General features: G+C 44.8%; 1 protein-coding gene across 1 annotated transcript in view; it reads left to right on the top strand.

Moving 5' to 3' along the window:
* The window catches only part of niban2b (niban apoptosis regulator 2b), a 146,168-nt gene that overhangs the window by 91,463 nt on the left and 27,308 nt on the right, over positions 1-27,397 (top strand). Inside the window, exon 7 of the mRNA XM_084308151.1 lies at positions 16,370-16,485. Within this exon, the coding sequence (XP_084164277.1) occupies positions 16,370-16,485 (116 nt within the window). The remainder of the gene's footprint in view (positions 1-16,369; positions 16,486-27,397) is intronic.

Here is a 27,397-nt window from a genome sequence, read left to right on the forward strand (position 1 = left end):
CTCTTTCCTCACTCCGACTCTAAAGCTCGACACCAACCTAGTTCTCTTTCCTCACTCCCGACTCTAAAGCTCGACACCAACCTAGTTCTCTTTCCTCACTCCCGACTCTAAAGCTCGACACCAACCTAGTTCTCTTTCCTCACTCCGACTCTAAAGCTCGACACCAACCTAGTTCTCTTTCCTCACTCCTGACTCTAAAGCTCGACACCAACCTAGTTCTCTTTCCTCACTCCTGACTCTAAAGCTCGACACCAACCTAGTTCTCTTTCCTCACTCCGACTCTAAAGCTCGACACCAACCTAGTTCTCTTTCCTCACTCCGACTCTAAAGCTCGACACCAACCTAGTTCTCTTTCCTCACTCCGACTCTAAAGCTCGACACCAAACTAGTTCTCTTTCCTCACTCCGACTCTCTTCAAGCTCGACACCAACCTAGTTCTCTTTCCTCACTCAGACTCTAAAGCTCGACACCAACCTAGTTCTCTTTCCTCACTCCGACCGTTCAACGCTGCTCAACCGCTCACAGACAATGGGGAGCGTGAAGTAAGGAACCAGCGCATCAAAGCGTTCGGTTACAATGCGACTCCTCCTCCGTGTGTTTCTTTCCGTCGTGCCATCTCTGCCCCAGAGCGGCGTTGTCGACCTGACCAAAGATGGTAGAGAATCTCAGAAGACCTCAACCCACGCCCCCCCCCCCCCCCCCCCCCCCCCTCCTTGGCCTGTCCCGGAGACCATGTGCACAGTGGGGAGTTCAGTCGAGTCGGCTCAAACAGCGGTCACAGCTGCCTTCCAAGAGCACTATAAGTCACCCAGGGAGGGAGGGAGGGAGGGAGGGAGGAATTCACACAGCCAGGGGTTAGATATGAGCAGGGAGCGGGGGAGTGGTGCTTTTCGTGAGTGCTGGCGGGTGAAGTGGTGACGTCGAAGACCTTTTGATCTGACCTCTTCCTGCGCCGTGACAGCCGGGCTGTTTTATCTCCGCATGCTTCTGCATCTGGCCGGCGTTCCACACACAGGGTTCGCACAAGGTCCTTGGAAGTGCTTAGAGTGCTTGATTTTTGACAAAAAAAAGTCAAGGCCTGGAATTCCTTAAAAACAGCCAATAATTTTTAACAAGGTGTTTAAAAAGTCATTGAAATTCAAATGAATAGAATAGAATAGAAATACTTTAATCATCCCGAGGGAAATTTGGCACTACAAATCGCTCACAGTAAACATTTAGGTAGACAAACAAATCACAAATAAGAACAACAAAATATTGTCTAAGAATAAAATAAGCCTAATAATAAGATAAATAAGACTACAACAATTATAATAAAATCAAGTAAAGTACTTAACCATTCGCATTGAAAGTTTTGTTCATCCATGATAAAAAATTTCTAAATCAAGAAATATCATATAAAAATCTGTTTTGGCTTAAAATAGTTTTTCAGCCAAAAATATTGGATCCGATTATTTTACAAAGAAAAATGCATTTAAAAGTGAATTGTAGCCTTTTAAATACCCTTTTAAAATGAAAAATTGTGCTTGAAAAAGTACTTGAAAGTCCTTGAATTTCTTTTTACAATGTCTGTGGGACCCCTGCACACACGCCCACCACCGTGGGGTTTCTCCGGAGATAATTCTGATCCTCTTGGAAACGGGAACTGATGTTCCTGATTTTTATTTAGATTTTGTATTTATTTAGCATAATCTGAATTCCGGACCTCAGCCAAACTACTCGTGCCTGTTATATAAAGGCTTTTTTTTTTTTTTTTTTTTTAAGGTGGGGAGCCTGCATTGGTTCAGGAAGAAGCGCAGTACACAGTTTGTACATAGTTCTCTATGGTTAAGCTGTCATTTTCCTCAAATGTGTAATTATCCACTGCTGACTTCAATCAAAGGCCTCAGGTGGGCAGTCTCTCTCTCTCTCTCTCTCTCTCTCTCTCTCTCTCTCTCTCTCTCTCTCTGTCTCTCTATATCTACCCCTGTCTCTCTCTCTGTCTCTCTGTCTCTCTATATCTCTCTCTGTCTCTCTATATCTACCTCTGTCTCTCTCTCTCTGTCTCTATATCTGTCTCTCTCTCTCTCCGTCTCTCTGTCTCTCTATCTCTCTGTCTCTCTATCTCTCTGTCTCTCTCTCTCTGTCTATCTCTGTCTCTGTCTCTCTCTCTCTCCTCTCTCTCTCTCTCTCTCTCTCTCTCTCTCTCTCTCTGTCTCTCTATATCTACCTCTGTCTCTCTCTCTCTGTCTTTGTCTCTCTATATCTATCTCTGTCTCTCTCTCGCCGTCTCTCTCGATCTCTCTGTCTCTCTCTCTCTTCTCTCTCTGTCTCTCTCTCTCTCTGTCTCTGTCTCTCTCTCTCTCTCTTTCTCTCTCGCTCTCTCTCTCGGCTGAATGTGACTTTAGTGACGAGCTGAAGGTGGAATGAACTCCAAAACGTCATCATATATTTACCTGGTCACCATGGTGATGATGGCTGAGATCAGCGGCGGGGGGGGGGGGGGGGGGGCACTCTGGGAAGCAACTGTGTGGAAGAAAGCCTGGGTTCTTGAGTTGAATACAAAGATTTTTGCAAAGTTTCTTAGGACAAAAAGGTTTAGGCTACAGGATTGGTGCTCAAGTTCAACAAGCAATCTTTTCCTTTTAGACATTATATAGTTTTGTGATTTTACATCAATGATTTAAAGATGTACATGTAGGTGTGTGTTTTGTATGTTATTGTATTGTATTAAAAACCTTCGTTTTTAATCATGCAAAAAAAATTCTCCTAAATAATTTTTCTGGTTCTGTACTTTCGAGTCTTGACTTTAGGCACATAGCGCACATTTACGCATAACGTAGTGCATATGAGCATATTGCTGCGGTTATTAAGAGCAGTACTACCTAGTTACTGGTCACGGGAGGCTTCAATATCATTTGGATGGTAATACATTTTGTGAAAACATTTGTTGAAACAACATCTTTGTTTATCAGACGGCTCCTGCTATCTTAACGCTAGCAAGCTAAACATGCATAGCTTAATTAACGTGCATAACCTAAATATATAAATAAAAGCGGAGGTTCGAACCCATTAATTAAGATTTGAATGCCAGCGTAACGAACAAAGGTCCCCCTTTTGGTTGTACTGTCCCACCATTTGACCGAACGTCCCACATATTGAGAGGATGTCCCTCTTTTTGAAGCAAAAAAAAAACATTGGTCTCGGTGAAGACCATGTTATTCTAATAAAAAAAATTACATTATCTATCTGTTCCACTTTGTCCCACCAAAATCTTACTGTTGTCCTGCTTTTGGACTTTTTGCATCTGGTCACCCTAACTGTACTGTGTGCGTGTGCATGTGCATGTGTGAAATCCTGAAATTGTGTGTGTGTGTGTGTGTGTGTGTGTGTGTCTGTTTAGACTCCCACAAGGTTCAGTATAGTGTAATTATATTTGTTCTGTAAGACTTACAGTATGCATCTTTTATAAAAGACAGCCAAGATCAAAGCTTATTCACACACATCTGGTTTTGATTTTGAGAGAGGGAGATAAAAACACAGCAATGCATCGGCTTTAAGGTGCTGGTAACTAACTAATGGAGTGATTCCATTAGTATAAATCATGCCGCACTCGACCCTCTTCACAACCTGCCACCTGTCTGACGAGCGAGTGGCTACCTCCACCGGTGGTTTACTTTTAGCAGTGTGTGTTAACTGGCGCAGGTGGCGCGGAGTGTATCTGCCAGGCCTATACTTACCTTCTTAAACACGTGCTGCATAGTCATTGTAGGATAAAGCGGACATTCCTGGATAGGCATCTATCTGTGATTGTGTTGTGTGTTTTTTTCAGTGACTCGCTGCAGGTCCTTATCCATGCGATGCGTTGCAGACAGACAGACAGACAGACAGACAGACAGACGCAGCATCACTTGCAAGTCAGGTTTTGGGTTATAAGTAAACATAAACTTAGCCAGTAGAAGCTCACAAGTGGTGCTTCTCTCGGCTTGAGGACTGGGCCTTTAATTATGGATGACTGCATTTGCGCATGGTTATTTGTTCTTATACTCCCCTTCAATCGTATTTCTTTGCAGGCTCTCCAAGATTCAAGATGGAGAACTATTATGCATGGTGAGACTGTGTGTAATGGTAGTTAACCTGACCTCTTGCATGTGCTTGTTCTAAAACCCAGGCTCGAGCTTTTAATAGGTGTTTCTCTGTGTGATTAAGGGTGACTTAACGAAGTAATGGCTTGTAGAAGGTAACTATATCCTGGCATATGTGAAGGTGGTTTGTTGTCTGAAATAACAAGTGAGGTGCTGCTGGGAATTTTGTCCTAAACTGGAAGCATGAAGGCAGAACATTCAGGCACAGCTGCTTTGTTTAAACAAGGGGCTCAATGTGACATCTTAACTCGATAGACGAGAGTTCTGCAAGAGAGGCCTTTGGCCAGAGATCATTCCAGGGATTCTCTGCTGGCACGACGCCACCAATGGTTCTCTGTTACAGTTAAATATCTCAAAATGTTGGCCCAGTGCCCGAACTACACTGGTGCATTGGGTTTAGTGATGACTACTACAGTCCACTGTGTTTAGTGATAATTACTACAGTCCATTGTGTTTAGTGATAATTACTACAGTCCATTGTGTTTAGTGATAATTACTACAGTCCATTGTGTTGTGATAATTACTGGAGTCTATTGTGTTTAGTGATAATTACTACAGTCTTACTGGAGTCCATTGTGTTTAGTGATAATTACTGTAGTCCATTGTGTTTAGTGATAATTACTGGAGTCCATTGTGTTTAGTCATAGTGATGAGTACTACAGTCCATTGGGTTCAGGGATACGTACTACAGTTGTCGGATCTCCTAACGGTGCTATGCGTGTCTGGCAACTTGGAAAACGTTTTGGGGAACCATTCTCACAACTAAAAACACTTCCGTTTACATTGATGTAATATGGCTCCTGAAAGGAATCGGATCTGAAGCACTTGCCATTATTGCTCAATGCCACTAATAAAAGATCAAGGCCATAGCCTCCTTTTTTTGTAATTAGTAACCTGGGGATCTCATCTTGGAAATGTAGTATGAGAGGTAGTAGTGTGAGAGGTCGGTCTAGTGTGGCGCTACTATACAGTGTTTAGACTGGAGGAGCAATAAAGTCTGGTATGTAGCGCCAATTCATTTCTTTCTATCACTGTAGTCTCTTACTGGTCTCTCCTTAGGGGCCAAAACTCTAGCCCCCCCCCCCCCCCCCCCCAAAAGAAAATCCTTCCTTTAACCCTTTAACTGGCACCGACCCGGCCCCGGGACGATTTTCCCACCGGCGTGACACACCACTTTGGCGACAATATAATATATATATATCGAATTAAAGCCCTATTTGTTGCCTGTCGATTGCCGTTTCAGGTAACAAAATCCGTTCAGCGGTTCTCGAGTAAGTACATGGCAGACTTTCTTTTTCTTCGAATACCACCCCAGACTCCCAAGGCTCTCGCTCCGTAAATCATTTGGCGATCTCGGGCGGCTAAGTGGCGCAGTGGGCAAGGCGCTTGCCACTAATGCAGGAGATGCTGGGTTCGAGCCCAGCTCTCGGCATTGCTACCAGCTTGGCTGGTCGTTCATACTAATACAATTGGCAGTATTAGGGGGTGGGAAGCTGGTGGGTGGGGATCGGACGTTGTGGACAGCGACTCCTACAGGTCGGTTGGTGCGCCTGCGCAGTAGAATCGGGAAGCAGCGAGGGCGGCGTGTCCCTCCCACGCAGACCCTCGCCGCTGAGAGATCGCGCTGTACAGGTGAAAAGATGCGACAGCTGCCTCCTCGTGTACCGGAGGGGACACGTGATGCAAGGCTTGGTCCACATTGCAGCCGACCTGTGGGAGGCATGGCCTAACAGCGTTTGAGACAGGGGAGGGTAGAATTGGACAATACGAAATCGGGATGGGAGAAAAATAGAAAAGAATTGGAGAAAAAGTAGATTAAAAAATATATATATCATTTGGCGATCTCGAACATTATCGGACAGGGTTGTAGCCAAGCTTTTTTTATATTTTTTTTTACCAAAATCACTCCTAATTAGGGATGGGTATCGTTAGGATTTTATCGATACTACTACTCTTATCGATACTGCTTAACGGTTCGGTACTTTATCGATACTCTTATCGGTTCTTTTTTATTTAGCAAAAAATAAATATTATTACCCATTCTCCGCCACCACTTTGATCCATCCTAAACCATCCTCTGCCAGCACTATTTGTCTATGGAGATGTTCACCTTCTTTGCAGGGCTATAACTTTTTAAATTGTATTGTTAAATTGACATTACTATGGCCCATTCAACATCAATTATCTATCGTTCAGGATGTAGGAACGTTTTACTTTTTCATTCACACATTCATACAAAAATACGGTCTTGAGTATAAATCTGTTTTTATCGTTTTCTGCAGTATTTCATAGAACGTGAGATATAGCCATAAATGCATATATTAGATCAGGGGTCGGGAACCTATGGCTCGCGAGCCATATATGGCTCTTCTGGTGACAGCATATGGCTCCCAGAATTTTTTGAGCAAAAAAAAAACAATATTTTTTTTTTTTTTATACTTGTGATATTTCTTAATAATACTGTGTCATTTTAAAGTAAACAGAAATTAGTTTTGAAGATACAGCTAATAGTATCTGTAGCTGAAGATATAGTGAGCAGAGCTGGCGAGGGAACACAAGTGGACAGAAATTAAAAATCTTCAACCTGAAGACCAGCTGATTCTTAAAACTTGGAACGAGCTTCCTGTGACATACCACACAATGCAGCGTGAGTATTGCCGTATTGACCATGTTTGGCTCTACATATGCATGTGGGCAGTCATTCTCGCATATGAGGAACATTAAGACCAACCTACGCTCACGTTTAACTGATGGAAGCCTCAACGCCTGCATGAAGCTCAATCTCACCACGTATGAACCAGATTACAAGGCCATCAGCAAAACCATGCAGCACCAGAAGTTGCATTAAAAGTAAGACATATTTAATTTATTATATGTTAAAAATACTATATGGCTCTCAATGAAATATATTTAGAAATATTTGGCTTTTATGGCTCTCCTAGTCAAAAAGGTTCCTGACCCCTGTATTAGATCATCAAATGCAAATACCGATCGACGCCAGATTAAAAATGTCAACTGTACATGGTCCTAAACGTCATGACTGGTCATCTGCGGGTGAACGGAGGGGGGGGGGGGGGGGGGGGTGGGGGTCGTTTATAATTCAATGGCCGACGTTAAATGATTCATGTAGTATGGGTGATATATTGATCAGAGCAGTTTGTATCGAAAATGGTAAAGAAAAACGCTGAAACTCACCCCTCGTAGCGTTGGGTGATGAGAGTGGAGCAAAAAGATCGCTATTATGGGATGTTGATTGATGTGATCCATTTCCGGGTTGTATATTACTAATACACGTCCAAATCATGTTGATTATTGAGTTATGGCAAAGATCAATATCCACGGTGTCTGTATTGAGCCCCGGGACGCTGAGCGAGTGGCCGGACGAAAATAGGGGACGGACCAAGCACTTTCGGCCACTTCCGGTTTGGCAACTCGTCGATCGGCCACCAGATGGCAGTATTGAAGCGTTGCAGAGTTGAGCGGAGTCCTACAGCACCAGCCAAGACTCCGTTGGTGACATATGAATACCATGACGAAAATATGAAATATTGATCTCAAAGACTCCTTACGGCGTCATTGGCAGATTACGCATGGCGGAGAATGACATGTTAACACGTCATCGGCGGAGAATGGGTTAAGAACAGAATCGACATTGCTTTATTATTCTTTTATATAACTATATTACTGCACATGGCTACTTTTTTATCAATTAATACAAGTCAGATAAATTAACTATTTTGGGACTTTCTATTTTATTTAGAAAGTTCTTAAATCAGAATGTCCCACCCAATACCCAGCTGTTAAAAACGGTTCAATACTCCATGTTATTAGTAGAGGCTGTGTGTCTTGGTGCGCTCCGGGTTTACGGTTTGCGTTTTGAGCGTGTAAGCTTGCCGTAGGCAATGATGTCACGCTCAAATGTAAACACAGGAAGAGTTTAACACACGGTGATGGAAACTGGATGCCCGATATAAAGAAACAAATAACCAATAAATATGAAATTATATTTGAACCTCTGTTGTCAAGCCTTGTCAATATAACCCACCCCCTTTTCTCACGAATGGAACTGGTGTCGTGGAGTCCGCTTTGAGCGTTTTCCATGGTTAACGCTAAGCTAACGGCTAACGCTAGTTAGCTTAGCCTATTTATTACTAGTTAGCAGCTAACATTGCTCGCATCAATTATATTTGATCTACCGGTCGATCACGGCCGACTGGTTGGGCACCACTGGTCTATAGAAATAAATGCATTCGAACAAGAAACCAATGTATAGTAGACATAGCAATGGCAAAAAAGTTGAGTGAGTAATAATGGCTCGCTGCGGCTCGCTTCTCGTGCATAGACAGAGAGAGGAGAGATAGTTCGCAACGTTTAAATTCCTCGGAAAAAAACTCATCAGCTTATCAATACTCCGGTTTTTTCTAATTTAGTACCGGTTCCCGTTTAGAACCGGGTTTCGGGGGCATCCCTACTCCTAATCACTCATTTCTGAACGGATTTCTATGAGATTTTGACATGTACTACATAAGACTTCAGGCTATGGACCCAGGCCTTTTTTTTTTTTAATACTACTTCTGGATATTGCAACTACTACAGAAAAATTTGAGTAACAAGTTTTTCTACAACTCAAGTTCAGACCTATGTTACTCTATTTCATTAGCACTAAAAGTGAATTTTATTTATTGTATCAGAAATTTCATAATGTTATCTTTCAAAAGAGACCAGGCTCATGCATGTGCTATAAGTATAAAGTATAAAGATCAGCTTTGCAAAAGAAGTATGCAGTCAAGTTCAAGTTTAAAAATGGCCACTTTTCTGGGCGCCAGTTAAGAGGTTAATAAAACCGCTGCTGAACCCATGTTTTATTTCACCAAACCAGACTATTAACAACATATCACCCCAGAAGAGTTTGTCAAGACAAGACAACACCGATTGGCCAGCTGGCACACCACACATACAGATCATATGGTGCTCTTTTGATCTCTTAATAGTACACACGCATGAGAGCTTGTGATCAGATTGGATTAGCAAATTTGGACATTGTGGTTAACGGGGGAAGTAAGGTTTCATAGGAATTGGAATTTTTTTTATTTTAAAGAACTAGTACAATGATATTAATTTTAAAGAACCAGTACAATAATGTTCATTAAGTCAAGAAAATCTTATTGTGGAATGTTAATGTCAGGAGTGTAATTATTTTTCAGCTTCAGGTGCATCATTTGATTCGTTTTAGTGCACCCTCTCTGAGCACAGCCAACTCAGTATGTTGAGGGGCGTGGCTTAGTGCACCCTATCTGAGCACAGCCAACTCAGTATGTTGAGGGGCGTGGCTTAGTGCAGCCTCTCTGAGCACAGCCAACTCAGTATGTTGAGGGGCGTGGCTTAGTGCAGCCTCTCTGAGCACAGCCAGTATGTTGAGGGGCATGGCTTAGTGCACCCTCTCTGAGCACAGCCAGTATGTTGAGGGGGCGTGGCATGTTAGTCGGGGTTAGATTTTTTTTTTTTTTTTTTTTTTTTTTATCATTTCAGATGATGGTTGAAGAAGTGAGTCTTTAGTCGACGGCGAAAGATTGGACGGGATTCGGCTGTCCTAACTGGGATGGGTAGTTCATTCCACCATTGTGGGGCAAGGACTGAGAATAGGCGGCTTCTCTTTGATGACCCTCCGGGAGCTTGGATAGGAGTAGATCTGAGGCGGCCAGAAGATGCAGAGCGTAGGGGTCTTGAGGGTGTGTAGTTAGAGACCATTGACCGGAGGTAGGCGGGAGCGGTTCCCTTTGCCGCACAGTATGTTGAGGGGCGTGGCTTAGTCCAGCCTCTCTGAGCACAGCCAACTCAGTATGTTGAGGGGGCGTGGCTTAGTGTAGCCTCTCTGAGCACAGCCAGTATGTTGAGGGGCGTGGCTTAGTGCAGCCTCTCTGAGCACAGCCAGTATGTTGAGGGGCGTGGCTTAGTGCAGCCTCTCTGAGCACAGCCAGTATGTTGAGGGGCGTGGCTTAGTCCAGCCTCTCTGAGCACAGCCAGTATGTTGAGGGGCGTGGCTTAGTCCAGCCTCTCTGAGCACAGCCAGTATGTTGAGGGGCGTGGCTTAGTCCAGCCTCTCTGAGCACAGCCAGTATGTTGAGGGGGCGTGGCTTAGTGCAGCCTCTCTGAGCACAGCCAGTATGTTGAGGGGCGTGGCTTAGTCCAGCCTCTCTGAGCACAGCCAGTATGTTGAGGGGCGTGGCTTAGTCCAGCCTCTCTGAGCACAGCCAGTATGTTGAGGGGCGTGGCTTAGTCCAGCCTCTCTGAGCACAGCCAGTATGTTGAGGGGGCGTGGCTTAGTGCAGCCTCTCTGAGCACAGCCAACTCAGTATGTTGAGGGGGCGTGGCTTAGTGCAGCCTCTCTGAGCACAGCCAGTATGTTGAGGGGCGTGGCTTAGTCCAGCCTCTCTGAGCACAGCCAGTATGTTGAGGGGGCGTGGCTTAGTGCAGCCTCTCTGAGCACAGCCAACTCAGTATGTTGAGGGGCGTGGCTTAGTGCAGCCTCTCTGAGCACAGCCAGTATGTTGAGGGGGCGTGGCTTAGTGCACCCTCTCTGAGCACAGCCAACTCAGTATGTTGAGGGGTGTGGCTTAGTGCAGCGTCTCTGAGCACAGCCAACTCAGTATGTTGAGGGGCGTGGCTTAGTGCAGCCTCTCTGAGCACAGCCAGTATGTTGAGGGGCGTGGCTTAGTGCAGCCTCTCTGAGCACAGCCAGTATGTTGAGGGGGCGTGGCTTAGTGCAGCCTCTCTGAGCACAGCCAACTCTGTTCCAGTTCTGCTCTCTGTTAGGTTCTGCTCCAGCCTCTGTTAGGTTCTGCTCTCTGTTAGGTTCTGCTGCAGCCTCTGTTAGGTTCTGCTCCAGCCTCTGTTACGTTCTGCTCCAGCCTCTGTTAGGTTCTGCCCTCTGTTAGGTTCTGCCCTCTGTTAGGTTCTGCTCTCTGTTAGGTTCTGCTCCAGCCTCTGTTAGGTTCTGCTCTCTGTTAGGTTCTGCTGCAGCCTCTGTTAGGTTCTGCTCCAGCCTCTGTTAGGTTCTGCTCTCTGTTAGGTTCTGCTGCAGCCTCTGTTAGGTTCTGCTCCAGCCTCTGTTAGGTTCTGCTCCAGCCTCTGTTACATTCTGCTCCAGCCTCTGTTAGGTTCTGCTGCAGCCTCTGTTAGGTTCTGCTGCAGCCTCTGTTAGGTTCTGCTGCAGCCTCTGTTAGGTTCTGCTCCAGCCTCTGTTAGGTTCTGCTCCAGCCTCTGTTAGGTTCTGCTCCAGCCTCTGTTAGGTTCTGCCCTCTGTTAGGTTCTGCTGCAGCCTCTGTTAGGTTCTGCTGCAGCCTCTGTTAGGTTCTGCTCCAGCCTCTGTTAGGTTCTGCTCCAGCCTCTGTTAGGTTCTGCTCCAGCCTCTGTTACGTTCTGCTCCAGCCTCTGTTAGGTTCTGCCCTCTGTTAGGTTCTGCTCTCTGTTAGGTTCTGCTCTCTGTTAGGTTCTGCTGCAGCCTCTGTTAGGTTCTGCTCCAGCCTCTGTTAGGTTCTGCTGCAGCCTCTGTTAGGTTCTGCTCCAGCCTCTGTTAGGTTCTGCTCTCTGTTAGGTTCTGCTGCAGCCTCTGTTAGGTTCTGCTGCAGCCTCTGTTAGGTTCTGCACTCTGTTAGGTTCTGCTCCAGCCTCTGTTAGGTTCTGCTGCAGCCTCTGTTAGGTTCTGCTCCAGCCTCTGTTAGGTTCTGCTCTCTGTTAGGTTCTGCTGCAGCCTCTGTTAGGTTCTGCTGCAGCCTCTGTTAGGTTCTGCTCTGTTAGGTTCTGCTCCAGCCTCTGTTAGGTTCTGCTCCAGCCTCTGTTAGGTTCTGCTCCAGCCTCTGTTAGGTTCTGCTCCAGCCTCTGTTAGGTTCTGCTGCAGCCTCTGTTAGGTTCTGCTCTCTGTTAGGTTCTGCTCTCTGTTAGGTTCTGCTCCAGCCTCTGTTAGGTTCTGCTCCAGCCTCTGTTAGGTTCTGCTCTCTGTTAGGTTCTGCTCTCTGTTAGGTTCTGCTGCAGCCTCTGTTAGGTTCTGCTGCAGCCTCTGTTAGGTTCTGCTCTCTGTTAGGTTCTGCTGCAGCCTCTGTTAGGTTCTGCTGCAGCCTCTGTTAGGTTCTGCTCTCTGTTAGGTTCTGCTGCAGCCTCTGTTAGGTTCTGCTGCAGCCTCTGTTAGGTTCTGCTGCAGCCTCTGTTAGGTTCTGCTCCAGCCTCTGTTAGGTTCTGCTCCAGCCTCTGTTAGGTTCTGCTCCAGCCTCTGTTAGGTTCTGCTGCAGCCTCTGTTAGGTTCTGCTCCAGCCTCTGTTAGGTTCTGCTCCAGCCTCTGTTATGTTCTGCTCTCTGTTAGGTTCTGCTCCAGCCTCTGTTAGGTTCTGCTGCAGCCTCTGTTAGGTTCTGCTCCAGCCTCTGTTAGGTTCTGCCCTCTGTTAGGTTCTGCCCTCTGTTAGGTTCTGCTCCAGCCTCTGTTAGGTTCTGCTCTCTGTTAGGTTCTGCTCCAGCCTCTGTTAGGTTCTGCTGCAGCCTCTGTTAGGTTCTGCTGCAGCCTCTGTTAGGTTCTGCTGCAGCCTCTGTTAGGTTCTGCTGCAGCCTCTGTTAGGTTCTGCTCCAGCCTCTGTTAGGTTCTGCTCCAGCCTCTGTTAGGTTCTGCTGCAGCCTCTGTTAGGTTCTGCTCCAGCCTCTGTTAGGTTCTGCTGCAGCCTCTGTTAGGTTCTGCTCCAGCCTCTGTTAGGTTCTGCTCCAGCCTCTGTTAGGTTCTGCTGCAGCCTCTGTTAGGTTCTGCTGCAGCCTCTGTTAGGTTCTGCTCCAGCCTCTGTTAGGTTCTGCTCCAGCCTCTGTTAGGTTCTGCTGCAGCCTCTGTTAGGTTCTGCTGCAGCCTCTGTTAGGTTCTGCTCCAGCCTCTGTTAGGTTCTGCTGCAGCCTCTGTTAGGTTCTGCTCTCTGTTAGGTTCTTTTTAACCACTCAAATTAATTTCACAAAAGAAATACACTATCTTCACACACACATTAAAAACAGGAAATAAAAAGACAGACTCATCTTGTTTAGTTTCTAAATGGCATTTGATCTTCGATGGCTTCATGCTTTCATGTGCCGGCACTTCGTTGAGGTTTTGGTCCTTCGCTTTGGCTCTTTCTTTACGGTCACGACGACGCCGGCAGCGAACGCTACACGGCACACATGCTGCGTCATGGGAAATGTATGTCCTTCAAAATAAAAGTGCAAGCGCACCATCAGAAATTGTAATGGGGGGGGGATAGGCGGTCGGATGGCGTAGCGGATATTGTGCTCATCACCAATGCAAGAGGCTGCGGTCTCGACTCCCGGAGTCAGCATTGCCCTGCGGCTTGGGCCGGTCGTCATACTAACTCGTTTGGCTGAGTTAGGGGGAGGGAAGTCGATGGGGTGGTAATCTGGCGTTGTGGACAGCGACGCCTACAGGTCAGGTCTGGGCGCCTGCTCAGCGAAAGGCAGGAAATGGTGAGGGCAGCGTGACCTCCCACGCGTTACGCTTCACCAATGAGAGTCCTCGCTGCCAGGTGAAAAGAGAGCCACTGGCTGTCTCCACATGTGTCGGAGGAAGCCTGTGGTGGACTTCAGGGTTCCCTTGTACCGACCAGTAGGAGGAACATGCGCACAACAACCAGGTAGGGGAGGGGGGGAATTGGCATAACGACTAAATTGGGTTGGGGAGAAAAATAGAAAATCAGGCGGAGAAAAAGAGGATAAAAAAAAAAAAAAAATGTAATGGGACTTTTTGAATGACCGTTCGGACTGCGGTCGCATTGCGAAATATCTGACTTGTATCTGATTTAGGACCACATTATGTAAGTGAAGCAATTTTTGCATACGAGCAAAGAAATCCGATTTGGGCGCCACTTGAGAACCACGGTGTTCAACAATGCAATGAGATTGGAAAAACATGATTTTCATTGTACTGGTCTTTTTAAGTTAATCATTTTATTTAAAGAATAAAAAGGAGGGTGGGGGAAAAGACGATGCACTTTAATAAACATAAGGTACGTTTTGCCTTTGTCAACAGCATGCATGTTTATTGTTTACTGATTCTCCTGGTAGAGAAGGTCGAGGTATTCATGTTGAGTACTGAGGACGGGGTCTGTGTGAGTAACCCAACGGAGGAAATAGCCCTAACCTGCAGGGGTGTAAAGTACTTGAGTAATTGTACTTTGTTACTTTGTACTTTACTCAAGTATTATTAGGTTTGTATACTTGTACTTTTACTCAATTACATTTCAGAGAAAAAATACATACTTTTTACTCCTTGCCTTTAAAATGCAGACCTACAAAGTGCAAATCTCACAGGTCCAACCATTTTAATTGGTATATTTGTTTCTCTGGCCAAACTAACGTTAACGTTATTAATCCTGCGGCCGCACTTTATTTAAAAACAGCCAATCAAATCCCCATCAATGGAAAATGAACCCGCCCATACCCATGCTGATTGGTCCTTGTGCAAGACTAGAAAGCGGGGATCTTTGATTAAACACCTGCTATCAGAAGAATAGACAGTCAGAGTGACAAGCTACAGAAGACGGCCACAAACCATAGTACGAGTGATGAAGAGGACGAAACGGAACATTTCATTGCCCCGGAATATTTTTTTTTACTTTTTAGTACTTAAGTACATTTAAAAGTAGAAACCTTTTACTCAAGTGTGTTTTTAGCCAGATACTATTGACTTTTACTTGAGTACGATTTTGAGACGGTACCCACACTTTCACTTAAGTATAATTTCTGGGTACTTTTTACACCCCTGGTGGGTTCTGTGCGAGTAACCTGACGGAGGAAACAGCCCTAATAGCTAACACGCCGCAGCTGTGACGCAGAGCAGCCGTACGTGTGAGCGGTGGAACGACTCCACATGGTCTCCATGTGCCTCACAGAGGGACTTCTCACTAAACCTCTTTTTAAACTACCCTGTTAAACAAGGTGTTGGTGAACTAGAGCTCAAAGAGCCATTCTTTTTCCTTTTTTTGGTTGACCCTTTCAATGATGATATGGTCTGTAGTCGTCCTACGTTAGCAGAGACTTTAGTTGTACAGACCTACAGTACAATAGTGTCTAGTTGTTGGCGTGGTCAAAATCCCCTTATACTGTCATGGGTTGAGCCAAAATAAATGGCCCCCACTTTCACCCCCCCCCCCCCCCCTTCTTCTTCTTCTTCTTCCACACACACACACACACACAGACACACACAGACACACACACGCACACACACTTTGAGAGGGGCTGGGGACTTCCTGCCTCTGAGCTACCCACCCTACACGCACACACACGCACACGCACGCACACACACACACACACACACACAGAGCCTCAGACTTCCTGGCTTTGTCATAGTTGGACTTTATACACTCTCACACATACAAAGTCTGCTAAGGCTTAAAGGCATTTCTGAATTCCCCTATTTTTATCATAGCACTGAAATTCTCATGATTGTCCTTTTTCTTTTTGGCAGATTTAGATTATGGTTCATACCCAGACCAAGCGTCAGGAATGTATACACACGGAATTTGGATGCTGCTTGGGGAAAAAATATATTATTCTGTGGGCTTGTTTTTGTCCACAAACCATTTTGTGGCAAGCTATGCTCGCACTTTGCATACGCAAACTATCATGAGTCTTAAATATTTGGAAATTATGTTTTGGGGGGGGGGGGGGGGGGGGTCATCATGTATCACTTCCTAAAACCCTGCTACGTGGTCATGGCAAAGTAATAATCAACATTACATTACTGGACCCATATTACAGTGTGGGGGGAGTGGAATCATGTGACTTTGTTTCACCCTTTCACTGCCACTCTATGGTTAACCCTTTCGCTGTGACAATAGGGAAGGTTAACCCTTTCACTGCCACACAACAGCAGGTTAACCCTTTCACTACCACACTACAGAAGGTTAACCCTTTACTATCACACTACAGACTGTAGTGTGATAGTAAAGGGTTAACCTTCTGTAGTGTGGTAGTGAAAGGGTTAAAGCTGTTCTCTCAGTATCCAGAGAGGGGACCATATGTTCAACCCTCAGTCTGTCTGTATATATAAGTCTTAACACCTCCAGGGAGATCAATCTGTCCACCTTTTCAAACAATCTCGGCCAACTCCTCAACACCCTGATAATACGCCAAGTGTCTCCTTAAGGACCCTCCGAGTGATGGCGTTTAATGTTGAACGGCTGCCAATAATATCCCAATGTCCTCTCTCTCTCTCTCTCTCTGTCCAGGCCTGTCGGAGGAGCACAAGGTGAAGACGCCGGCCTTCACGGACGCGGTGCGCCTGTACCGCCAAGCCCACAGCCAGTACGGCACCTGGGACATGATGTGTGGCGTTCCACCCCAGGTGAGGGTCTCTCTCTTGCTCTCTCTCGCTCTCTCGCTCTCTCTTGCTCTCTCTCTCTCTCGCTCACCAAGGGTGTAAACAGTACCCAGAAATTATACTTAAAGTGAAAGTATGGGTACCGTCTCAAAATCGTCAAAAGTCAGAGTATCTGGCTAAAAACACACTTGAGTAAAAGTAAAAAAGTTTCTACATTTAAAAGTACTTGAGTACTAAAAAGTTAAAGTAGAAACTTTTTTTCTGACTGTCTATTCTTCTGATAGCAGGTTGTTCGCCGGTCTAAATCACATTGCATGCGTGCACGACGAAGGATAATAATGATGATCTATCGTTGATTTCAGGAAGATCCGATAATCAGGCGAAAAATTACAACGTGTTTATTGAATTACACAAACTCTGTTTTGTGTCTTTTCCCTGGAATTGCTCAGAAGCGTCCGGACTATGTTCATATTCAAAAGGGTATAAAACGGAAATGTATGGATGAAAAAAGAATCTGTTTTTGCATGTTGACCAGAAGCAGCTCACTGAGACTCGAGGGCGTTATTATACCCATAGCTATACTATAAAATATAGGTTTAGCTCTACAAACTACAACTACGTTTACATGGGTTTAATGGGCGGCATGGAAGGGGTCACCTCCCGGAAGGGGTGTGACACTCAATGTGTTAATCAAAGATCCCCGCTTCCTAGTCTTGCACAAGGACCAATCGGCATGGTTATGGGCGGGTTCATTTTCGTCAAGGCCTGGAATTCCTTGAAAACAGCCCATATTTTAACAAGGTGCTTAAAAAGTCCTTGAAATTCAAAAAAGTCCTTCAAAATCAACCATTCGCATTGAAAGTGTTGTTCATCCATGATAAAATTGTTCTGAATCAAGACATTGAATTTTTTTATTTAAAGTGTAACTAATTGTCGGAAATTGGTTTTAAGCCATAAATATTGGATCCGATTTTTTTCCTATAAAAACAGCATTTAAAAGTTAATTGTATCCTAAAATGAAAAATAGTGCTTAGGAAAGTACTTGAAAGTCCTTGAATTTCATTTTGCAATGTCTGTGGGACATTTACACCCCTGTCCTCTCTCTCTGAGGCCATGGGACTCGTTCAACATTCCACAGGACAGCAGTAGCAGCCGAGTGGAGGCCGGGGGTTAAATTTTTTTACCGATAGGCTACTGCTTATGACCGCAAGTGGGCGTTTCTTTATAAAAAAAAATACATAAGTAGCTTACTGACAGAAATGTAGTAGCATTGTCCAACGTTATTCAACTTTATCTAAAATGGGTCCATTTAAATTTCAATATTGTAAGTCTGAAATGCAGGCATGTAAAGTACTTGAGTAATTGTACTTTGTTACAATACTTAAGTACTGTTTTGGGGGATTTGTACTTTACTTGAGTATTATTAGGTTCGTATACTTGTACTTTTACCCAATTACATTTCAGAGAAAAAAAAACATACTTTTTACTCCTTACATTTAAAATGCAGACCTACAAAGTACAAATGTCGCAGGTCCAACTATTTTAATTTGTATATTTGTTTCTCTGGCCGAACTAACGTTAATGTTATTAATCCTGCGGCCGCTCTTTATTTAAAAACAGCCAATCAAATCCCCATCAATGGAAAATGAACCCGCCCATACCCAATTGACCCATGCTGATTGGTTCTTGTGCAAGACTAGAAAGCAGGGATCTTTGATTAAACACCTGCTATCAGAAGAATAGACGGTCAGAACACACGTTTTTACTTTTACTTTTTAGTACTTAAGTACATTTAAAAGTAGAAACTTTTTGACTTTTACTCAAGTGTGTTTTTAGCCAGATACTCTGACTTTTACTTGAGTACGATTTTGAGACGGTACCCATACTTTCACTTAAGTATAATTTCTGGGTACTTTTTACACCCCTGCTGAAATGTAAATGAACATGCAGTATCTGTCTCATTATGTGCATTTTGGAGATGTTATAATGCAGATTCGGTAAATCCTGTAACTTTTCAAGAGTTTCTTGATGTAGGGGAGCCCCAGTGTTTCCTATTTATTATCATTTTCTGTCATTGCTGGGGTCAACTTAAGATGTTACGTTTTTCACGAATATACGTTTTTTTCACGGATCTAGCCTCTTTTCCTCTTAAACCAGATTGATGCATTTTATTGTTAAATCCATGCCCATCTTAAAGGGTTTGGAATCCCCCCACCATAGTTTCACAAAATAGGGGCACAAATATGAACAATACAGCACAGACAAACGAGACATGAGCATAATAAATACGGACATCATAAAGAGCATGCATGACCCTCAACGCCACCATGGTGCAAGTGCTAAAAAAGACCAAATAATCAACTTGCTGCGTGGGACAAAAGACGTAATGCATCGTTTTGGTTCTAGCCCTAGGCCTGCAGTACCTCTGCCCGAGGGTAAGGGGGCGTACTCGGACCATAGTTGGTGCGGTTGATCGGCTAAGAGCCGTAGAGTTTGATTACGGTACACAGATGGGTGTTTATATCCAACGTCTTGCGTCTTTGTGTGCGCTAAGTAACTGAATTGACTTTTGTGAAAGTCCACCCTGCTTATTTGGAGCCTTTCAACACGTGATGCCCTTCTCTGTATGTGACTGTATCTGTATCTGTATGTGACTGTATCTGTATGTGACTATCAGTATCTGTATGTGACTATCAGTATCTGTATCTGACTGTATCTGTATGTGACTGTATCTGTATCTGTATGTGACTGTATCAGTATCTGTATCTGACTGTATCTGTATGTGACTGTATCTGTATCTGTATGTGACTGTATCAGTATCTGTATGTGACTGTATCTCTATGTGACTGTATCTGTATCTGTATGTGACTGTATCAGTATCTGTATGTGACTGTATCTGTATCTGTATGTGACTGTATCTGTATCTGTATGTGGCTGTATCTGTATCTGACTGTATCTGTATCTGTATGTGACTGTATCTGTATCTGTATGTGACTGTATCTGTATCTGACTGTATCTGTATCTGTATGTGACTGTATCTGTATGTGACTGTATCAGTATCTGTATGTGACTGTATCTGTATCTGTATGTAACTGTATCTGTATCTGTATGTGACTGTATCAGTATCTGTATCTGACTGTATCTGTATCTGTATGTGACTGTATCTGTATCTGTATGTGACTGTATCTGTATGTGACTGTATCCAGTATCTGTATGTGACTGTATCTGTATGTGACTGTATCTGTATCTGTATGTGACTGTATCAGTATCTGTATGTGACTGTATCTGTATGTGACTGTATCAGTATCTGTATGTGACTGTATCTGTATGTGACTGTATCTGTATGTGACTGTATCTGTATCTGACTGTATCTGCATGTGACTGTATCTGTATGTGACTGTATCTGTATCTGACTGTATCTGTATGTGACTGTATCTGTATCTGTATGTGACTATCTGTATCTGTATGTGACTGTATCAGTATCTGTATGTGACTGTATCAGTATCTGTATGTGACTGTATCAGTATCTGTATGTGACTGTATCTGTATTTGTATCTGACTGTATCAGTATCTGTATGTGACTGTATCTGTATCTGACTATCAGTATCTGTATGTGACTGTATCAGTATCTGTATGTGACTGTATCTGCATGTGACTGTATCAGTATCTGTATGTGACTGTATCAGTATCTGTATGTGACTGTATCTGCATGTGACTGTATCAGTATCTGTATGTGACTGTATCAGTATCTGTATGTGACTGTATCTGTATGTGACTGTATCTGTATGTGACTGTATCTGTATCTGACTGTATCAGTATCTGTATGTGACTGTATCTGTATGTGACTGTATCTGTATCTGTATGTGACTGTATCTGTATCAGTATGTGACTGTATCTGTATGTGACTGTATCAGTATCTGTATGTATCTGTATCTGTATGTGACTGTATCAGTATCTGTATGTGACTGTATATGTATCTGTATCTGACTGTATCTGTATGTGACTGTATCAGTATCTGTATGTGACTGTATCAGTATCTGTATGTGACTGTATCAGTATCTGTATGCGACTGTATCAGTATCTGTATGTGACTGTATCAGTATCTGTATGTGACTGTATCTGTATCTGACTGTATCAGTATCTGTATGTGACTGTATCTGTATCTGACTGTATCTGTATGTGACTGTATCTGTATCTGTATGTGACTGTATCAGTATCTGTATGTGACTGTATCTGTATGTGACTGTATCTGTATGTGACTGTATCTGTATGTGACTGTATCTGTATGTGACTGTATCTGTATCTGTATGTGACTGTATCAGTATCTGTATGTGACTGTATCTGTATGTGACTGTATCTGTATCTGTATGTGACTATCAGTATCTGTATGTGACTGTATCTGTATGTGACTGTATCTGTATGTGACTGTATCTGTATCTGACTGTATCAGTATCTGTATGTGACTGTATCTGTATGTGACTGTATCAGTATCTGTATGTGACTGTATCTGTATCTGACTGTATCTGTATGTGACTGTATCTGTATGTGACTGTATCTGTATGTGACTGTATCCAGTAACTGTATCTGTATGTGACTGTATCCAGTATCTGTATGTGACTATCTGTATGTGACTGTATTAGGGCTGTCCCCGACTAAGGATTTGGATGGTCGACTATGATTGGCAAACATTTGCCGTTAGTCGACTATTGGTTAAAAAAACTAAAACAAAAAAAAAAGTATAATATTTTTTATAGTGCTGTCAGGCGATTAAAATTTTTAATCTAATTAATTACAGGTTTTGTAATTAATTAATCTAATTAATCGCATTTTAATCGCATATTTATATTTCATATTCATATAAATATTTAAAATTCAAGGACATTACATTATTGTAGCAGGTGACTGATCAATTAAATACACCAAGAAGAATGCTTTAGAAATCAATTTTATTAAATAAATAAAATAAATAAAATGAAAACATACCTCTCAATAAGGTAACATTTGTTGCTGATACAGCTAACAGTTTACACTAAGCTACAGTATCCTCAAATCAGGGTCTACTGCAGGGTCTACTGCAGGATCTAGTGCAGGGTCTACTACAGGGTCTACTGTATGCATGACATCTATTCCTCAGCTTGTTTACATTGTCTGAGTGTAAGGCTGCCCTCTTCTTTTGGACTATGTGACCTGCAAGTGAAGAATGCTTTAGAAATCAATTCTATTAAATTGAATAAATAAATAAATAAAATGAATGAAAACATACCTCTCAATAAGGTAACATTTGTTGCCGATACAGCCAATAACAGTTTACACTAAGCTACAGTATCCTCAAAAATCAGGGTCTAGTGCAGGGTTTACTACAGGGTCTACTGTATGCATGACATCTATTCCTTGAGCCAATTGCTAAGACAAACAAGCTTCAGCTTGTTTACATTGTCTGTGTGTAAGGCTGCCCTCTTCTTTTGGACTATGTGACCTGCAAGTGAAGAATGCTTTAGAAATCAATTTTATTAAATTGAATAAAATAAAATGAATGAAAACATACCTCTCAATAAGGTAACATTTGTTGCTGATACAGCCAATAACAGTTTACACTAAGCTACAGTATCCTCAAAAATCAAAACAGCCCACAGCAAGCTAGTGTCTGGGGGCATGACTACAGGGTCTAGTACAGTGTCTACTACAGTGTCTGGGGGCATGACTACAGGGTCTAGTACAGTGTCTACTACAGTGTCTGGGGGCATGACTACAGGGTCTAGTACAGTGTCTACTACAGTGTCTGGGGGCATGACTACAGGGTCTACTACAGTGTCTGGGGGCATGACTACAGGGTCTACTACAGTTTCTGGGGGCATGACTACAGGGTCTACTACAGTGTCTGGGGGCATGACTACAGGGTCTAGTACAGTGTCTGGGGGCATGACTACAGGGTCTACTACAGTTTCTGGGGGCATGACTACAGGGTCTAGTACAGTACGACCTGGAATAGTTTAGGGAATAACAGCAATGATACTTTAATGATTATATACTGGACACACTAGGGGGGGGTTAATCCGGTCGCTTGTAAGCCGACAGGAGTAGGAGGGGGGGGGGGGGGTAGAATCCGGCTGCCTCATCCGGCCAAGGGTATCCCAGGTGAACCCACTGTAGTGCCGTTCAATGCGCCGGCGATCCTTGGACCACAGATGAAAGCAGGTGGACTCTTTGTGGGCCGGCGTCATCCGGTCCACGGAGGAGAGACGTGAAGCGACCTCGTCTTGCAGAGCGTCTCCTCACCTTGCGTCCTCTCCAGGGGGGGGGGGGTTCCAACACACGGCAGTGTCGGGGGTCTTTATCCATGGAATAATCAAAGTATACAAAGCATAATCCGTGCCTGGGAAGGCGGGCTGTCGTCGGCAGAATAATCCGGTATACAGGTCCACTCGCTCGTCGGCTCTGGGGCTCCTCGGGTGCAGCTTCACGTGGGGTCAACCACCCTGGATAAGCAGCCAGTTCTCTGCCCGAAACGATGGGGTACTGACTACGGTAGTATTCTCACCGCACGAAGCACTATATATTAACAGACTATTATTAGCTTAATAGACTACGTCCAACTCGACGATATAGTGCCAAATATGACTATTCAAATATTAATATACTGACTACAGGGTCTAGTACAGTGTCTACTACAGTGTCTGGGGGCATGACTACAGGGTCTACTACAGTGTCTGGGGGCATGACTACAGGGTCTAGTACAGTGTCTGGGGGCATGACTACAGGGTCTAGTACAGTGTCTGGGGGCATGACTACAGGGTCTAGGGGCATGACTACAGGGTCTAGTACAGTGTCTACTACAGTGTCTGGGGGCATGACTACAGGGTCTAGTACAGTGTCTACTACAGTGTCTGGGGGCATGACTACAGGGTCTAGTACAGTGTCTACTACAGTGTCTGGGGGCATGACTACAGGGTCTAGTACAGTGTCTACTACAGTGTCTGGGGGCATGACTACAGGGTCTAGTACAGTGTCTGGGGGCATGACTACAGGGTCTACTACAGTGTCTGGGGGCATGACTACAGGGTCTAGTACAGTGTCTGGGGGCATGACTACAGGGTCTAGTACAGTGTCTGGGGGCATGACTACAGGGTCTAGTACAGTGTCTGGGGGCATGACTACAGGGTCTAGTACAGTGTCTGGGGGCATGACTACAGGGTCTAGTACAGTGTCTGGGGGCATGACTACAGGGTCTACTACAGTGTCTGGGGGCATGACTACAGTGTCTACTACAGTGTCTGGGGGCATGACTACAGTGTCTACTACAGTGTCTGGGGGCATGACTACAGTGTCTACTACAGTGTCTGGGGGCATGACTACAGGGTCTAGTACAGTGTCTGGGGGCATGGTCTACTACAGTGTCTGGGGGCATGACTACAGGGTCTGGGGGCATGACTACAGGGTCTAGTACAGTGTCTGGGGGCATGGTCTACTACAGTGTCTGGGGGCATGACTACAGGGTCTACTACAGTGTCTGGGGGCATGACTACAGGGTCTAGTACAGTGTCTGGGGGCATGGTCTACTACAGTGTCTGGGGGCATGACTACAGGGTCTGGGGGCATGACTACAGGGTCTAGTACAGTGTCTGGGGGCATGACTACAGGGTCTAGTACAGTGTCTGGGGGCATGGTCTACTACAGTGTCTGGGGGCATGACTACAGGGTCTACTACAGTGTCTGGGGGCATGACTACAGGTTCTACTACAGTGTCTGGGGGCATGACTACAGGGTCTACTACAGTTTCTGGGGGCATGACTACAGGGTCTACTACAGGGTCTGGGGCATGACTGCAGGGTCTAGTGCAGGGTCTAGTGCAGGGTCTACTGTATGCATGACAAATCTATTCCTTGAGCCAATTGCTAAGACAAACAAGCTTGTTTACATTGTCTGAGAGTAAGGCTGCCCTCTTCTTTTGGACTATGTGACCTGCAAGTGAAAATAGCCTCTCACATGGCACAGAGGTAGCAGGAGTAGCCAGATATTTGCGAGCAAGAGGAGACAGCTGTCCATAGGCTTTTGCGTGAGCTGCCCACCACTCCAGTGGACAGTCATTCATTCCGATGCTGGGCTCAGCTTTGTAGAGGTCTAATTGTCCTGACAGTACCCTGACTTCATCTGAATCAGAGTCTGAAGACAGCAGGAGGAGGGTCCTCTTCGCTGGTGGCTCGTCCTCTGTGGCTTGTGGAGCAGCTTTGTCTGCTTCTGGTCCTGGCAGCATCTCTTTAAGCCAGGTCCACACCTAATAAGAGGGACAATTAATTAGTTGCATAGGACTTTTCATGACAGCCTAAGGACTTAACACTGGTCTTCTCATTCACACACACACCTCATCCCTCTCGTCCTTTGGTACGCTCTTCAAGTCCTTGAATCGCGGGTCGAGGGCTGTAGCCAGCTTCAGCCATCTGTTGTTGAGGGTCGCTTTGCGTGCGTCCAGGTCCTTCGTGAAGCTGGCCTTGAACTTTACCATGTAGCCCGGATCCTCCTCGTTGAGGTCCATGATGCGGTTTAGGTGGCAGAGTGCGGGGAGCACCACAGAGCATGAGACGTAGGTTTCCCCTCCAAGGAGCTCAGTCACATACCTGCAGTGAAACAAGAGAGCGAGAGAGAAAGAGGTGAAGGTGTGTGTATGAGAGGGAGATAGGTGTGTGTATGGGGGAGAGAGGGGGGGTGAGGTGTGTGTATGGGAGAGAGATAGGTGTGTGTATGGGGGAGAGAGGGGGGGGGGTGAGGTGTGTGTATGGGAGAGAGAGGGGTGAGGTGTGTGTATGGGGGAGAGAGGGGGGGGGTGAGGTGTGTGTATGGGAGAGAGATATGTGTGTGTATGGGGGAGAGAGGGGGGGGTGAGGTGTGTGTATGGGAGAGATAGGTGTGTGTATGGGGGAGAGAGGGGGGGGGTGAGGTGTGTGTATGGGAGAGAGATAGGTGTGTGTATGGGGGAGAGAGGGGGGGTGAGGTGTGTGTATGGGAGAGATAGGTGTGTGTATGGGGGAGAGAGGGGGGGGTGAGGTGTGTGTATGGGAGAGAGATAGGTGTGTGTATGGGGGAGATTGGGGGGTGAGGTGTGTGTATGGGAGAGAGAGAGTGGGGTGTGAGGTGTGTGTATGGGGGAGAGAGAGAGAGGAGGGGGGTGTATGGGGGGAGAGAGAGAGGGAGAGACACTTACCTGCAGGGCTCAAGTACAAGCTCCAGCTTCTTCAGTTTGTCACACTCTGTGGGGGTCAGCATGGACAGCTTGTGGTTCTGTTGGGCCAAAGTGGCAGTCACAGCCTCCTGGTTCCTCAGGTACCGTGAGATCATGGCCAGTGTCGAATTCCACCTTCCAATTCAATAAAATAACTATTAGTCCCACTGGGGGTTGTTAATGCAGCATGATGCAATTGTACAGAATACAAAGAAATAAACACACACACACACTAAATTTACCCTAGCATACAACAGGTAGTTAAACAGTCTCACCTTGTGGATACATCTTGTATCATGGGCTCTTTTGCTTGTCCGAGGGCAGTCTGCTGCTGCTGCAGTTCTTCTGTACTGGCAGGGCTGTGCTTGAAGTGGCCTACAATCTTGCGGCACTTTGCCAGGGTGGTGTCAAGGCTTCTGTCCTCAAGGGAGACTGTGATGGTTCTTTGCAGCACGTGTGCAGCACATGGCATGTGCTGGAACGGCATATAGCGCGCTGCTGCTATCATATTACGGGCGGAATCAGTCCCAATAGATGTGACTTTATCTTTTATATTCCACTCCTCTATTACGGTGTTGAACTGTTCAGCACACGCATCGGCGAAATGGCGGCCCACAGTTTTGGTCACCGTTAATGCAAATGATTGCAGTTTCCACTCAGTATCGATCAAGTGCACTGTGACACCCAAATAATTATGATTGCCCACCGACGTCCAGTGATCACCCGTTAGGGCCATTGGGCCAGCCCGTGCCAACACTTCTTCCCTCGCCTCCCTCTCTGTGTCATACATGTTGTGGATCCTTTTCATCACTGTAGCTCTCGAGGGTAGCTTGTAATTTGGGTCAGACGACGCTATTCGAAATGACTCCGCTAAACCCTTATCTTCCACTATAGCTATTGGCCTACAATATTTTGCTATCCACTTCGCGACGCTGTTGGTTAGTTTGTCTGTGGTGGATTTACTCAACCGTTTGCCTAACGGTAATTCTCCAAGAGTGGTTTGACGAAGCGTGCGAGTTGCTCTGGAGCTAACGTTAGCTACACTGGAGCTGCTCGAACAACTTGCCTGGACATGTTTAGCGTTCATGTGATACGTTAGACTAGAGCAGCTTCGGTGATACGCAAATTCTTTTTGACATAAGCTACATATTACAATGGTCTTGTTTACTGTCCCATCTATATTCTTTTTGAAATTGAACTTGCCGTTCATAGGTCCCAGGAGTATCGCCTCGGGTGATGCTGACATCTTGTTCCAGCTGAGCTAATTCCTTTGTGTGTTTGTTTTGTTTGATAGACGACGCATGTGTGAAGTGACGATCAAGTAGGCTACGGGTCATTCAATGGGCCAAGTTTAATACGCCCAACTCAAGCGTGGATTTCAAAATAAAAGCGCACCGATTTGCCACTTGTCTAAAGTAAATATAGGTCGGCTGTAATTAATTTTGCGTCAATTTTCATAACGCGATAATTTGCTGTGTAATTAATTAATCTAATTAACGCGATAAACTGACAGCCCTAATTTTTTATTATTATTATATATTTTTTTATCATTCCATTTGGGCTGTGGGGGTTGCTTAATGTCTGAAGGAGTCGACTGAAGTTTCAAGTTTCTTTAATAGTTGTCATACAGAAGTACAGAATACTTTTATACAAAATGCTTCTTTCTGTTACGCTCCAGAGACTGTGCTAGACAAAAGATAAGTATGAAATAAAATAAAATAG

The sequence above is a fragment of the Notolepis coatsorum genome (assembly GCF_963971535.1).
Source record: "Notolepis coatsorum genome assembly, chromosome: 2".
Classification (NCBI taxonomy): domain Eukaryota; kingdom Metazoa; phylum Chordata; class Actinopteri; order Aulopiformes; family Paralepididae; genus Notolepis; species Notolepis coatsorum.